Genomic DNA, 13,430 nt, shown 5'->3' with positions numbered 1-13,430 from the left:
CCCAAAATCTGTGCCCCAATTTCTCCCGGGTACGGCAATGCCTCACATGTGACCAAAAAATACCAGTTGGGTGCATGGCAGGACTCAGAAGGGAAGGAGTGATTTTTGGATTTTGCAGCACAGATTCTGGTTGAATGACCCCCGAAACACCCATACAGTGGAACCCCCCCACAAGTGACCCCATTTTGCAAACTACACCCCTCAGGGAATTCATCTAGGGGTATAGAGTACATTTCAAACCCCCCGGGGTTTCACCAATTTTGATACAACTGAGCTGTGAAAATGAAAAATTATTTTTTTTCATTTTCACTGCCCAGTTGTACCACAATTGGTGAAACCCCTGGGGGTTTGAAATGTACACTATACCCCTAGATGAATTCCCTGAGGGGTGTAGTTTGCAAAATGGGGTCACTTGTGGGGGGGTTCCTAACTTTTAGCATCTTATGGTGCCTAGAAACCTACATGGTGCCTAAAAAATAATCTCATAAAAAGGAGGCTCCAAAATCAAGTAGGTGCTCCTTCTATTATGAAGCCTGTGGTTTGGTCACCGTGCACACTAGGGCCACATATAGGATATTTATGAAAACCAAAGAATTGGGGGAATCAATTTTTAGTCACATTTCTCTAGTAAAATGTACTGTGTTCCTTAGAAAAATGTATTAAAATTGCAAATCTGCAAAAAAAAAGAAATTTTGAAATTTCACCTACACTTTGTTTTAATTCCTGTGAAACACCTAAAGGGTTAACAAACTTCCAAAATGCTGTTTTGAATACTGTGAGGGGTGCAGTTTTTGAAATGGCATCATTTATGGGAGTGTCTCACATACAAGTCCCTCAAAGTCACATCAGAACTGAACTGGTCCCTAAAAAAATCAGTGTTTGAAATTTTCTTGAAAATTTGAGAATTTGCTAGTCATATTTGAAGCCTCCTAGTGTCCAAAAAAATGAAAAGGGGGTGGAAATAATGATTGCAACATAAAGTAGACATATGGTCTTTGTTAGTTATTAACTATTTTGAGTGGTATGATTATTTGTCTCACAAGCAGAAAATGTGACATTTTGCATATTGCTAAATTTTCCATTTTTTCACGATATTTTGGTATTTTTCACAAAAAAACACAGACTGTATCGACCCAAATTTACCACTAACTTGAAGTACAATGTGTCACGAGAAAACAATCTCAAAATCACTGGGATAAGTAAAAGCAAAAAAAAGTTATCCCCACTTAAGTGAGACATGTCAGATTTGAAAAAAAGGGCTCTGTCATGAAGGCACAAACTGGCTCTGTCATGAAGGGGTTAAAAGTTCACATTCCACTTCACCATGAAAAGATGGCGATTGCTACACGGTGACACACGGCGAAAATCACTTAGAAAGCAATTCGCCATCTTCTCATTGAATACACTCACGGCGAATCACATTGAAAAACTCATTGAAAAACCACAGCGAGTTGTGGAGAGTATCAGCCAGTGAATTGTCCCTCATTCACTGTTCACCGTTGGCGAAAAGTGCACGTTGAATAGGGTGATTCATTTTCTGACACAAAAAAAATCACCTTCCAAAGTGAAAATAGCACAAATTCGTCATGAAACATGGCGAATTGGCCTCATTGAATACTGGCCAATAGGTGCCCATACACTGCCTGCGACTTCTCGCAGCAGTGTACGGACCTTCCCGGTGGCAGGGACACATGCGATCCGTTGTGATGGATCGCATGCGTCCCTGCTTCCTTCCCGGACTACCTAGTCGGGTCCAATGCGCACGGGACCCGGCATCGGACCCGACTGCATGTCAGGGAGAGGCGATTTGGTCCGATTTAACGTGCCGATCGCCTCAATGTATGGGGGCCTTAATATGCAATGCAGGGATAATGTATTACATTACTTCCTCTTTGTTTATAGGAATTATATGTAAAGTTCTGCGCTCATTTAAGTCAGCACAATGAATGCAATTCACCATAAACAGGGCATGGACTACTGGAAGAGGGTATGAGGAAACAAATCTGTATGTGGTTAGGCCGATCTGTGCAGTGATTAGTGTCATGTTAGATTTAAAACATGGGGGAAATGTATTAAGCCTGGTGAAGAGATAAAGTGGAGATAAAGTGAAAGGAGATAAAGCACCAGCCAATCAACTCCCAACTGTCATTGTCAACCACAGTTCATTGGCTGGTGCTTTACCTCCTTTCACTTTATCTCCATCTTATCTCTTCTCCAGGCTTAATACTGTACATCTGCCCTATAGGCAGATATTAGCTTTTCACCCAAGTATAACATGTTGACAGCATCCAATCATTACATACATGAAGTTGCGAATATATTTGAGTGTGATGATTATTTTTATTTTTTTATTCTAGTAGGCCTGCTTTATCTGTCCTTTTTACAGTCAATCTAATGCACCGCACTGTTACATGTTTGATCCATCTCCTATTGGGGCAGATATATTAAGCTTTAACAAGAGATAAATCCAAGGGTGATAAAGAGAGATAAACATCCAGCCAATCACCTGCTAACTGTCATGTTACAGCCTGTGTTTGAAAAGAGTCAGTAAGGAGCTGATTGGCTGGATGTTTATCTCTCCTTATCACCCTGGCATTTATCTCTTGTTAAGGCTTAATACATCTGCCCCATTAATATTTCTTCCAGCACGCAAAACCCCCTTCTCCCCACATCCCCTAGTTTATCATCTTTAAATGGACATGATTATGGAAAATATAGATGCAGCCACGCTCATGGTTACCGCACCTGATCTCCATGGCGATTGTTGCAATCCCGTCGCCATCCAGGTGCATCTACAGTAATTGGCAGCTCATAAAAATGCATTGAACGTCTATATTGCAGTGTGGTGATTCCGCGCTGCAGGTGCGAAATTGGCATCACAGCAGGGCACGAGTGGTGGCGATCTGGCAATGATGAGCGTGGCTACATCTGTACTCTACTCCTGAACCTTGTTGAATTTTATAGGTTTGAAAATCACTCAGAAATCACACACAATGAAAAGGATAGACAACACTTTTAATAATTTCTCTTATATATTTTCAATTTAACACATTTAAATAGAGGAGTAATTAAGTACAGGAATACTCGGGCATGAGAAGGTCTTGGAATAGGTACATAGTACCAAAAACAGCTATACTGAGCCTCCTTTTATATATATAACCAGACTATACATAGGGTGTTATTTTTCCACAATTGCAGCTGGATTAGGTTATCTAGATAATCAATGCAGTCCCCATCTCTGGAAACATTTCATAACATGACAAAGTGATTTTTGAGAAGGTAGAGGAGAAAAAGAAGCCTATAAAAACATACAAACAAAGAACGAGCTCCCCGAGTTGCATTCTCGAGAAAGGGTATTGTCACTAATAAAACTACAGCAGTGTAACGGAGTGTTGCATGAAGATCAAAGCTTATGCCCTGAAACGTAATTATGTCCAATACAGTGCCATGTGCTCCCGGGACTTCTGCCAGGTCCAGTAACATGAATGTCCAATATCGACAAAAACAGATTCCAAATTATTATTGTTCTCGGATTTGAGTTTCTCAAAATAGAATTGCAGCGAAAGGGTAAAAAAATGATTCCTGGTGTTCATGTGAATTCACACGTATGTCCATACCCGATGCATGTAGGCTGTCAACTGCGCAGAGGTCACATTACCAGTCCAGACAATACTCCCAAAGCAACTCTGAAGGAATAAGCAGTCCACTGCCGGCATTTTGTTGTGGAACAGCAGAAACTGGGCTGGAGACTAGATCGGTCCATGCAGAATTGTTCTAGCTTTCTCTTTTCTACCCTAGTACTGCGAGTTTCACACCAAGACACATTTTAATGTATTGGTTTGTACATGCCTCCACCAATTTAAGTAATTCAAGTGCTTTGCAGCATTCTCTATGCTTTTCCGCCATGCATTTATAGTAGTTCATATACTAATGGCTGAATAAGATTACAGAACATAAAAAACCACATTAACAGTGATGCAAGAGTGAGTGAAAACTAGTCCGTGCCCCATAAGTACTCGTATAAAGGACTCTTATTATATAGAACTCATTCATCTCTCGTAAAGAGCCAGAGTATCTGCTGAAACACAGCTGTGGGCTTAGCAGGGGTTCCACAAAATGAAGGTCGACATACATTAGGTCTATAAATGAGGTCGCCAGGGCTTTGGTCAACACCTGAAATAGGTAGACAACGGGAAGGTTGACAATCAAAATGTCGACATTCGTTTTTCAATTTTTTGTCACGAATGTCACACAGTCGACATGGACACCGTCTAAGTGCATCACGCCTGCTCGCCATGCTTCCGGCACGGTGCCCCCCTGCGCTCTGCACATTATTATATTCTCCACCAGGCCCCAGTGGATGGTAGGGTATGTATATGTAATACCACCTGTCGGCACATGTGGGCTCAAAAAAAAAAGAAGGGAAAAACTCATGTCGACCTTTTGAATGTCGAACTTCCCATTGTCGACCTAATGCTTGTGTAGACCTTCCGACCCTGTCGTCCTTAGCCATGTCTAATGTATGTCGACCTAGTGACCATATTCCTTAGCGGACCATCTGGCCTCACGGCTTATAATAGCACTGGGCAGTAGGCGGCTTTTGTTACTGTCTTCCCTTCGGAATTTAGGGTCACTTGAAACACTGCTCTATTTACGATAATTTATAGGACTTTATAATGACTGTTTATAATGGGTTTCAGGTTAGAGAACAGGTGTGTAGTTGCCCCTTTTTCTAGTAACTTAATATTTTAAAATAGTGTGTAAAATCAGGAAGCCTTTTATATACAATTAACATTGGTTAAGCAACACTGTACGTCAAATAGACAACTTAAAGTGAAAACTAAGGGCGGTATTCAATCTCGGCCGTTATTTCCACCAGGGGAAATAGTGGCCGCCACCTATTCAATGTTGCCACTCCACAGCCTTGACGACAGATTCCGTCAAAACATATCCAACTTTTAAACAAGTCGGATCAGTTTTGTCGGCAAAGGCCGCGGATTGTCGAATTCATGGCCGTTTTCGCCGACACGGCCACTTTCCAACAATCAACAGCTGGAACAATGAATTCCGGCTGTCGAGTTACAGCCGAGCTAGGCAAAAGCATCCCGGGATTCCGACTGTCAGGATATTGGGACAGAATGCCGGACTGAATACAACCTTAATCTTAAAAAAAAAAAAAAAAATCAAATTTGTAAGAAAGTTTGTGAAAAGTTAGCTGAAACTATGGCATTACAATACGTATACTTTGGGCGAGATATTGAATGATATCACTAATTCTGTAAATATCGCTCAGTGTGCATGCAGCTCAATCTGACAACTGCATGTTCAGCAGGTGTCCCGGTGACATCACTGCGCGATATTGTTAATATTTTTCAGAGTTATAGTTCTAGCTTTCATCCCGCGACACCACCAATATCGTTAACGAGATCAGCAGAAGCCCCGAATCGCATCTTTAGTGTGGACCTTATTTGGAGTACAGGATTGGGGGAATTGTGACATCTGTTGCAGAATGGAGGGGGGTGTCACTAGTGTTTGTATTTGGAGACAATCCATCCCTAGCAAACCCAGAGCACTACTAAGACTAGTATTTCATGAAAAGGACAGGTGGTATGTACAAAAAAATAGATCAAATGTGTCCAAAAGCAGTCAACCTCAGTAATAAAACTTCCAGGCCAAGAATAGGCTTTTGGGGCAACAAAACAAAAAGGTTTCACCTATCATGCTGGATCTTGGGGACAGAGTGTGCACTGCTTTATGGATTAAATAAGAGTTAACTAAATCTGGATATACCATCAATAAATGTCTGTCAGTTGTGGTAATGCGCTCACTTGCATATTCTAAAAGTAAAACATTAAACAAATCAGGGTGGATAGCACCTCACATTGCAGCAACATGTGATGGCATCTCTGGAGAAATGAGGAACGAGCATGCAGAAAGAGGAGACGACTATATGGCAATGGCCTAGCCACCTACTCACTGTCTTTTGGTGTAAACACCAAACACAATATAGATTTGGTGGATAAATAATTGACTAATTTAGGTAGTGATCAAAGGGAAAAAAATATGTTCTCTACAAAAGGTCCCCAGAGCTAAACATATGAATACCACATTGGGATTGCTTACTGTAACCTACATGGTCAAGTCACCTGTGCTCCATGTAACAGAAACATTGCGGCAATATGCGTCTTTGAACTGGGAACCAACATGTAGATGTAGCATTTGTTCCCATTATTATCATGAAACATTGGCTATGGGAAATAGCTGATAACAATCAAGAGTATTTTTCCTGATCAAAACAAAACAAGTGCATCCTCCCTGGAGTATGTGCAGCTTCGCTCACAGACCATACTTCATATATTTCTCACCTTCATATTAACAAGTGCTTTGTACACATATGTAACGTACAAGAGTTATTACACAAGGGCAGGTTACAAAAAAAAAAAAGATTTAGTTTGATTTATTATGTATTTTTGCCTAGTTCCAGAATGATGTCATTCAGCCATGAGAAGTTCAATTGCTTTGTTTTTGCATGGCTAGTTGAACACAGCATCCATAAGTGCAGGAGAATATTCAGTGTCACCGTAGATAGAACACGACAGCCAGGAGTCACTGATCTTATATCTAAGCATAGGAGCAGAGAGGAAAAAATTAGATTACGTAAACACGAAAGTATATTTGATAATAATTAAAGAATGGAAATACCCTAACCAATAAATTATGAGCAATAATTAATCTACTAGAATCTAACATCAATTTGTAGTAGACCTATGGGGAGAGATGTATTAAACCTTGAAAAGAGATCAGCTGGAAAGAGATAAAGGGGTAGATGCATGAAGCAGTGCTAAGGGAGAAGTGGCCTATGTTAACCAATCGGCACTGAAGTATTTTCTATCATTTGCATAATATACTGTAAGATGATACAGAGCAGCTGATTGGTTGCCATGGGCCACTTCTCTTCCCTAAAAATTACAGCTAGAAACCGATTGGTTTATACTTTGTCTCTCTACAAGTTTTAATAAATCTCCCCCCAAGTTACTATTTATCGTTTCTATACTGTATTCAATATGAAGAGGGTCACCTTTTTGGATCATGGAAGAAAGATAGGATATTGATAAAGATAAATCAATATGGGGTGAATTTTTCACCCCATATTTCCAAAAAGTAATATCAAACAATATTACGCAAGGATCTTGTTGTGTGGTTTTATTTTTCATATACCCGACTGAATGACCCCATAAGTGGAGGAAAAAAGGATCCCACAAAGACTTATACAGGGGAGTAAATTCATCAAATATTTATCATTATTTCTAAAGCGCCACTGTCAGTGACATTGAGATTATCTTTTTTCTGTAATATTTGTACCTTTTTGGATCAATTTCCTGCTCTAGATGTCCTAAGTTTTAATGTGGAAGATTAAAGGGTACTTGTTTCCTAGCACGGCCACAATCTTATGGATCGTGTACCTTTAAGTTAAGGTACACGATCCATACGATGGACCCGATTTCCTTTGAAATCAGGTCCATTTGGCCGGCTAGGACACAATATCGGGGGCATCGCGTCGGTCGGGACCATTAACATTGGTCCCGACGCGATGCCCCCGATTTCCCCATAGGCTTCAATGTTAAAAAATATTTTAACATTGAAATCGTGTCTGGAAAGGTAAAATATCGGGGGCATCGCGTCGGTCGGGACCATTAACATTGGTCCCGACGCGATGCCCCCGATTTTTCCATAGGCTTCAATGTTAAAATATTTTTTAACATTGAAATAGTGAGAAAATGTGAAAAATGTGAAATGGGCCAATATGACCCATTTCACATTATAGATGTCCCTGTCGTCACCCCACGATAGACGCCAACCCGAAGCGTGGCGAGCGCAGCGAGCCCACGAGGGGCGGCGGTGCGCGTCCTCCGACCTTTTCATTCCCCTACTATCCACGTCGGCGTGGAGTTGAGAACAGAATAGTGTGGCGAGCGCAGCGAGCCACCGAGCCCGAAGCGTGGCGAGCGCAGCGAGCCCCGCGAGGGGACGCGTATAACTTCACAGGTATACGCGTCCCCTCGCCACGCTTCGGGCTCGGTGGCTCGCTGCGCTCGCCACACTATTCTATTCTCAACTCCACGCCGACGTGGATAGTAGGGGAATGAAAAGGTCGGAGGACGCGCACCGCCGCCCCTCGCGGGCTCGCTGCGCTCGCCACGCTTCGGGTTGGCGTCTATCGTGGGGTGGGGTTTACGGCGTTAAATTTGGGGGGGTTGGGAATATTTTACATTGAATCCAATGTAAAATCGGGTCCCAGGGACCCGATTTACATTTCATTCAATAAAAAAATCGGGTCGAAAATCGGTCGGTCGCGTCGATCGCATCGCATGCGATGCGATCGACCCGATTTTTCCGACACGACCACCCCGATGTAAATCGGTGTGGCCGTGCTAGGAAACAAGTACCGATTAAAGAATATCAGTAATCATTGCAGCCGTAGGCAATGCGTGTTTAGATCAATGATCATATCACAGAGGATGGTGCTGCAGGCTTCATGGCTATCCATAATAAAGGAGGTTCTGCCAGACCACACAGCACCACAAGCAATGAAAATGTGGGGCGTGTGATCAGCTGCAATAACTGAAAGAGAGCACAGGGCGGATGCCCAAGGAATTGCAACTGGACACCACCGGCGTGTGGCTCTTGGTTATGGAATTTAAGGCTCACTCCTATTGGATGCAGGTGCCGTGTGGGCATAGGTCATGGTGTCATCTGCCCCTATTTCTTTTCAGATGATAATCATGTGACTATAACGATCAACACTACTGGGTACCGGGGGCAGTTCCTTGAATACCCCCTTAAAATGGAAAAGTTCTTCCCTTTTTTTTATGGTATCATTACTACTAAAAATAAAACATTGGAAACCCCAAATCCTAGTATCTTACATTCAAGCAATCATAGCATATTAGCTGCACACACAAACCTTAGTAGATTTGTCCGCTGGAGGAATCCATTGCGCCTGTTGCATTACATCATTAACGATCATCTTTGCTATCTTCCAGGCCATTTCTTCTTGAGCCTAAAATGAAAGGTATAAGCAAAGTTACCACCACACAGCAGACAGACAGCAATGGGGTAAATTTACTAAGATGGGATTTCTATTGAAGATGGGATGTTGCCCATAGCAAAAAATCAGATTGTGCATCTTACTTATTTAGAACCTTCTAGAAGGAAACAGATAGAAACTGATTGGTTGCTATGGGCAACATTCCAACTTCTATAGAACTCCCATCTTATGCCACCCACACTGCGGCATTTTGAACTAGATTGCATCGCATATAGTTCAAACGCATGCGATGTGCTAAAGCATTGTGCAATTTGCACTAGATGCGATGCAATCTAGTTCAAAAAGCACTGGCAGTACATTCTTTTTGTATTGTGCGATGCATGGGAGCGCGCATCGCCTTGCACAGTTCAAAACGTACCATGTATCGTGACTTTAGTCAAGTTTACCCCAATGTAAGCAGTAAGGATGCTACCAAGCAGAGCAGCATGTGACCTATTTCATCAAATCAGAACAGAAAAACTTTATTGCTCTTTGTCATTTAATGGTTTTCTACATGTATAATTATATTGTTTGTTCTGATCATGTTATTTACTGTATTTGTACACCCAGGAACGAAAAAAAGTCCCTAAATTGAAAAATACTTTTTTATGCCTACTAATGGATATATTCATCCTTAATGCCCTCTATTTTTAACACAAATATTTTCATTTACAGTACATCATGCCTACAAAGTTAGCCTTTTCCATGAATTGATTTTGAATGAAGTTAATACTTGGTGTGAGAGTTGATGAAGCTCCCTGCATGCAGATATACTTGGTTTTAACTAAACAGATGTATCGCGACACTGTGAGCAGTGATTTCCACAATGAACCTAATATCAGGGGATGCATTTGACAAGGCCCTGCCTTCAAACAGAGGTGATATCTTAATTGGAGCTTTAAATCCAGGCATTTGATACAGCAGCCTTGTGTTTACCAAAGTCACATCAAGAGTGTGTAAGAACGGATGAATGTCCTGTTCTAGGTCATGGTTTTGTGTCTCTGTGGATAAATCTCCACATACTGATACAGGAGATACACTCCACATATTGGCGTGTTATACCTAACCCTGTTGCTACAGATGTGTCCACATACATCTCTCTCTCCTCATGTGCCTTTCTTAGAATATATAAACCACTGCCACCCTGATAATTGCTTCAGTGTCCTGTCACCTGATGCAACTATCTGTATTAACCATGTACTTGTCCTAAACTGTCTTGTAATGTAATTTGTTTTGTGTTTGCTCATAACTATGCTCTGTAAAGCGCTGCGGAATTTGTATGCGCTATATAAGAAACTGTTAATAAATAAAATAAATAAATACATACACATACCGGTACATCTATCCTTCATGCAACACAAGTTGCATTATACATAACGTGTGAGCTCCGTGTGATGGTAACGCTATGTGTCTTTTTTTTTTAACGTTATCTGTAAATTGCATCTTATTTTCTAAATGAATGCACAAGCCATTTCTGCTGAATAAAATGATACATGGCATGTCTATATTCAGCGTATGACCGCGGCTGTATCTACATAGGAAATGTATTGTTACAGTAGTCTGCTGGAAAGCAGTGTAACATAGCCTTTCATACGCAGATACAGCAAAACGCAACCACTGAATATAGACATGCCACAGACTGTTGCAAGAAAAAGTGTGTGAAAAACCCTTTGGAATTACCTAGATTTCCGCAAAAATTGCTCATAAAATGTGCTCTGACCTTCATCTATGTCACAACAATAGACAGTCTGCTCAAGTTAATACCACATAAACAATTGTATGTTCTCATGTTTTATTGAACACACCATGTAATCATTCACAGAGCAGGGTAGACAAAGTATGTGAACCCCTAGGCTAATGACTTCTCCAAGACCTAAAGTCAGGAGTCAGTCAACCTGGAGTCTAACCAATGAGATGATATTGGAGGTGTTGGTTAAAGCTGCCCTGCTCTATAAAAAACACACGCACACCAGTTTCGAGTTTGCGATTCTCAAGAGCATTGCCTAAGAAGATCTAAGATTAAGAATTGTTAACTTGCATGAAGCTGGAAAAGGTTACAAAAGAACCACTAGAAGCCTTGATGTTCATCAGTCCACCGTAAGACAAATTGTCTATAAATGGAGAATGTTCAACCCTGTTTCTACTCTCCCTAGTGGTGGCCATCCTGTAAAGATGACTGCAAGAGCACAGCACAGAATGATCAAAGAGGTGAAGCAGAATCCTAGAGTGTCAGCTAAAGGCTTAGAGAAATCTCATGCTAAAGAGAAAAAAACATGCTAACATCTCTGTTGACGAATCTATGATACGTAAAACATTAAACAACACACAACACTATGTTTGGAGAAAAAAAAAAAGGCACAGCATACCAACATCAAAACCTCATTCCATTGTGAAGTATTGTGGAGGGGGCATCGTGGTTTGGGACTTTTCTGCCTCAGGGCCTGGACAGATTGCTATCATCGATGGAAAAATGAATTCCCAAGTTTATCAAGACATTTTGCAGGAGAACTTAAGGCCATCTGTTCACCAATTGAAGCTCATCAGAAGCTGGGTGATGCAACAGGACAACAACCCAAAGTACAGAAGTAGATTAATAACAGAATGGCTTCAACAGAAGAAAGTTTGCCTTCTGGAGTGACCCAGTCAGAGTCCTGACCTCAACCTGATTGAGATGCTGTGGCATGACCTCAAGAGACCTAACATCCCAAGAATATTGCTGAACTGAAACAGTTTGTAAAGAGTGATGGTCCAAAATTCCTCCTGACTGTTGTGCAGGTCTGATATGCAACTATAGGAAACATTTGGTTGAGGTTATTGCTGCCAAAGGAGGGTCAACCAGTTATTAAATCCAAGCGTTCACATATTTTGTCCACAATGCACTGTGAATGTTTACATAGTTTGTTCAATAAAAACATGAGAACATATAATTGTTTGTGTGGTATTAGTTTAAACAGACTGTGTTTGTCTATTATAGTGACTTAGAGGAAGATCAGAACACATTTTATGACCAATTTATGCTGAAATCCAGGAAATTCCAGGGTTTACATACTTTTTTTTGCAACTGTATCTTAATCTAGAATGGGTATTTAACATGAAAAAAGGGTAGATGGACACATCTGTAGATGCTCTTTATGTCTAGATAAAAAAAATACTAAAAGCGCCCACCACTACTATAACAGCTGCTATTTGCCAGATCGAGATACAGTATGTAGTATTGGCATTAATCTACCAGTGTGTGTTGCTGTATTTCTCAACACTCTGAAGACCATAGCACTCACACAGGCACACTCACACAGGCAGGCAGGCAGGCAGGCACGCACGCACACACACAAACACACACAGTGGAAACAGCTAACTCGCACAATCTAAAGGATGGTTCTCCTGAAGGGGAATAGTTACCTCATCAGTGCTTCCTTGAACCCACTTCTTCATAGCTTGTGAGAACATTGAACCTAAACACAAATAAAAGATATGGTGAGCAACTACAATTACAATGTATCCAACATGAGGAGCTAAAAGTTCAGTAAGTTAGTACTACAAGGCTCATGCAGCCACATCTTTTATACTCCTAACCAAAAAGGAATCTGTGAACCACAGTCACCTTTGGATTTCTTCACATCTGGCTCCGGCTCGGACTCCCGGATGAACTGACCCAAGTCACTAACTGTCCCAAAAGTCATTTTTCTGTGAGTAAATGAAAAGATAAACAAGGATTATTTAATGAGATTTAAAAAAGGTAGTAAAGCTAATGTTAAAATGGCATTCAGTGCACTCAAATGCAAGCTAGCGTGTGCATTACTACAATCCAGCCAAGAACCATAGCCAGTACCCTGGTCTTGTACAAGATTCCAGCATCTTGTCATTCTAGTGCGCAGGCTTATAGAGAGCAATACTTGGTATAGGAGAATGTGCTCTCACCCTGCATACGCTCGCTGATAAAGTGACTCGGGGTCCAGGCTTGCAGCATCCACAATTATTGCTTCATCAAAATTTTTCAGAATTTTTACATTGCTCTTTTTAACGTTAGGCTGAAAACAAAACAAAAATGTATAGAAATGTTAGTATGTTTCTAACATTACGGTATACCTGTAATTTCCTAGATGGTACTAACTGTAGAATTGTATGGCTTGCTTAGAGCACAATTAAAATGCAACCAAAAAAAAATCACACATATTCTGCACAATATAAGTAGTATTTTGTGGGCCAGAACCAATAAAACATCCATTCAGTTTAATAGGCAATAAGCATATGTGCTTTGGCCTATTCCTTGATATTCTTGCATGCTTAACTATGCCATACCCCTGTCTTTAAAACCGCATGTCTTAATGTAATACTAGTCATT

General features: G+C 40.9%; 1 protein-coding gene across 1 annotated transcript in view; it reads right to left on the bottom strand.

Moving 5' to 3' along the window:
• Positions 1-2,996: 2,996 nt before the first annotated feature.
• Positions 2,997-13,430, bottom strand: part of AKAP10 (A-kinase anchoring protein 10) — a 70,475-nt gene continuing 60,041 nt past the window's right edge. The window contains exons 11-15 of the mRNA XM_083172426.1: positions 13,007-13,116; positions 12,690-12,772; positions 12,488-12,540; positions 8,966-9,061; positions 2,997-6,621 (exon numbers count right to left, since the gene is read on the bottom strand). Of these exons, the coding sequence (XP_083028552.1) occupies positions 6,616-6,621; positions 8,966-9,061; positions 12,488-12,540; positions 12,690-12,772; positions 13,007-13,116 (348 nt within the window). The 3' untranslated portion in view covers positions 2,997-6,615. The remainder of the gene's footprint in view (positions 6,622-8,965; positions 9,062-12,487; positions 12,541-12,689; positions 12,773-13,006; positions 13,117-13,430) is intronic.

This window comes from Crinia signifera, chromosome 2, assembly GCF_055691185.1.
Source record: "Crinia signifera chromosome 2, ASM5569118v1, whole genome shotgun sequence".
NCBI classification, from domain to species: domain Eukaryota; kingdom Metazoa; phylum Chordata; class Amphibia; order Anura; family Myobatrachidae; genus Crinia; species Crinia signifera.
Note: the sequence above shows the minus strand (reverse complement) of the source record. Positions and strands in the feature narration are given on the sequence as shown.